This window comes from Pinus tabuliformis, chromosome 8 (genome assembly GCF_031772625.1).
Source record: "Pinus tabuliformis cultivar Carrire ecotype Pingquan chromosome 8, CPIR1, whole genome shotgun sequence".
Taxonomy (NCBI): Eukaryota; Viridiplantae; Streptophyta; class Pinopsida; order Pinales; family Pinaceae; genus Pinus; species Pinus tabuliformis.
The window spans coordinates 1,536,370,404-1,536,373,526 of record NC_142294.1 but is presented as its reverse complement, the minus strand read 5'-3'; the positions used below and the strand labels follow the sequence as shown (position 1 = coordinate 1,536,373,526).

Sequence of the window (3,123 nt, the reverse complement as noted above, 5' to 3'; positions counted from 1 at the left end):
TCAGAGATTAAACTAACTAAACAACAGAGGATTAACTGTTAATAACAGATTAAACGGCCCTCTTGTATTCATTATCGGAGGACGGTTTGACTTCAGATATAGGAAATCCCCAGCATTTAGGGTTGACGCACCCCACCTTGATCCTCTTTAGAGAAGAAATGGTCAGAAAGCAATGATTTACTTTACTTAATTTGGGTGAATATATCTGATACTTTATAGTGGGCGCCATAGGAAATGTAGAAACTAGGGGCAGGTTTTTTACGATAGGCTATTCTGATAATCACATCAGTCAATTATAAATATGGTTTCACAAGGTCCTAGCTATCCACCGACACTTTTGATATAATTTATAATCTTTGAAAATTGAGCTGTCGTTCGGTGCAAGATTTCATTCACTCACTAACACGGATTTGATTTATTGTATTAAAACTTCTCTGGTGAAATGTTGAATTGTTTTGGAATAAAAGGGAGAGCTATATGCCATTCCAAAGAGTGGTCTCTAAAGAATTTGAGGCGCAGCAGAAAAAGCGAGAGAATCGGAGATTGTTTGATATTAAATCCAATGAAGATACCAGGTGATGAAGAAAAACCAAGAAATTGTGACGGAGGAAGCAATTTCAATTGCAATGATGTGGAAATGCAGCACGAGACGCAGCTATCAACGAAGGCAACAAGCAGCGGGCATGGAGAAGATTCACCCTACTTTGCAGGGTGGCATGAGTATGATAGAAATCCATATGACTCGTTGAAGAATCCATCTGGGGTAATCCAGATGGGTCTTGCGGAGAATCAGGTAGTCCCAAAGCATCTATTCTTAAATTTGCAGATGTATATTTTGTGATCACAACTTAATACTGTGCAGCTTTTTCTTTATCCCAATGAAGTTAAAATCATGGCGTTAATGTTTATATTGTCATTGGCTGCAGCTCTCAATTGATATGTTGGAACTCTGGCTAAAGGAGCATCCAGAAGCATCCATGAGTTTCAATCAGGAGGCTGGCACTTCGGTATTCAGAGAATTGGCGTTGTATCAAGATTACCATGGCCTGCCAACTTTCAGGAAGGTAACATTTAAAAACTGCAAGCTATGGATAATTTCATTTTTGGTTTCAAAAGGATTCTTGAGGACTGGTTTTTGCCTTTTGTTTTAATATTTGATCGTTGTAATTGCAGGCCATTGCCAATTTCATGGAGTCATTGAGAGGAAACAAAGTGAAGTTCGATGCTGAGAGCATAGTTCTCACTGCAGGAGCAACAGCAGCCAACGAGCTCCTAATGTTTTGCCTTGCGGATCCTGGAGATGCCTTTCTAGTGCCAACCCCATATTACCCAGGGTAAACTATCCCTACTATCGTGGGTATCTTCACATTGTAACGCTTTTGTTGGTTAATATTCATTCCATAATGAAGCTCCCGGATGGTTCCTGGTTAAGAATGAAGTTTTTTGATATCACTGTCTTGGTGTTAATCAAGATGTTGTTGGTTTTTTTGGGGCCTTTATCTACCTTAAAGTGTTAAAAACATAAATATGTTGTTAGTTTTCACTTAAACTTAAAGTGTGAAGTTAGCACCTAAAGTGTGAAGTTAGCTGCGGGAATGTGGTCTAACAGTTATATGGTAGTTTGGTCTCTAGAAGTCCATAAGTTTATTTTGGGCAGAACTATGTACTAAGTCTTCCTTGATTCCTGTGAATAACCTAAAGAGTATAGAGGTATGAAAAACAAAATATAAGTGTGAATTCTCCCAAAACCATGTTTTTGGAAATTTTGATAGAGATGAAAATCTGATCACATTTTGCTTTGCTGCAGGTTTGTTAGAGATCTCAGATGGCGAACAGGCGTGGAGATTGTGCCAGTCCATTGCGATAGTTCAAATAGGTTTCAGATCACCAAATCTGCACTAGAAACAGCCTACCAAGAAGCCCAGAACCAAAAGCTAAAAGTAAGGGGACTTATCGTAACGAATCCATCGAACCCTCTAGGAACGACGTTAAGTGTCAAAGCATTGAGGAACCTGCTAGCTTTTGTACAAGAAAAGAAAATACATCTAGTGTGTGATGAAATTTATTCAGGATCTGTATTCTCCCCACCAAGCTTTCATAGTGTCTCAGAAATTTTGCCCAACGACAATCACATATGTGATAATGTTCATATAGTCTATAGTTTGTCTAAGGATCTCGGCCTTCCAGGCTTTAGAATTGGTGCAATATACTCATACAATAACACCGTAGTGAAAACTGCTAGAAGAATGTCAAGTTTTTGCATGGTTTCCTCCCAGACACAGCATATGTTGTCTGCTCTACTTTCAGATTTCAAGTTCATGAACCATTTCATATCAGAGAATCAGAAGAGACTACGAGAAAGGCATAGATTTCTTGTCTCAGGACTCCAGAAAGCGGGTATTACATGCTTAAAAAGCAATGCTGGTCTTTTTTGTTGGGTTGATATGAGGCATCTTCTGCCATCACCTGACGTGAACGGGGAGTTAATGCTTTGGCAAAGTATATTAGACGAGGCGGGGCTGAATATATCTCCTGGTTCTTCATTCCATTGCAAGGAACCAGGCTGGTTCCGAGTCTGCTTTGCCAATATGAACCAACTCACCTTGCAAGTTTCATTGGAGCGAATTCATAATTTTGTGAAAAATCGGAACAAGAGAAAGCTATACCAAGGTGTTTTCCAGCCGAATGTGTTACAGTACAATAGAAGTGCATGCGCTACTAAAACAATTACAGTTCTATAGCTGAGTGGATTCAGTAAAGCCCATGTACAAAATATATTGAGTATAAGCGATGTACAGTAACAAGTATTATTTTTCCTTTAGAAAATATGGGTCTAGCAGAGTCGTCATTTTGATGAGTTTTACTAAGATGTCATGGAATTTTCATGAAGTATCAGGTGCATTTTTGACAGGACTTTCACTAGGTCTTGGATTTAAGCATAGCTGATCTTCATAACAAAGTTTCGACTATTATAACCTTATGTAAATCCATTGTACTTGATCATATGTAACATAATACAATGAAGAAATATGTTCTTCGATGTTTAATTCCCAAGTAAATGTTGTACTTATTCGTATGTATAAATTCACATGGAAAAAACGGTGTAGATTAATTCCCAAGGAA

The 3,123-nt window shown here is 38.3% G+C and overlaps 1 protein-coding gene across 1 annotated transcript; it reads left to right on the top strand.

Moving 5' to 3' along the window:
- Nucleotides 1-466: 466 nt before the first annotated feature.
- LOC149241779 (1-aminocyclopropane-1-carboxylate synthase 7-like) lies at nt 467-2,878 on the top strand. Its single transcript, XM_089367588.1, has 4 exons — nt 467-793; nt 927-1,064; nt 1,174-1,334; nt 1,808-2,878. The coding sequence occupies exons 1-4, from the start codon at nt 563-565 to the stop codon at nt 2,739-2,741; spliced, it is 1,464 nt and encodes a 487-aa protein (XP_089223714.1). The 5' UTR covers nt 467-562; the 3' UTR covers nt 2,742-2,878.
- Nucleotides 2,879-3,123: the final 245 nt, after the last annotated feature.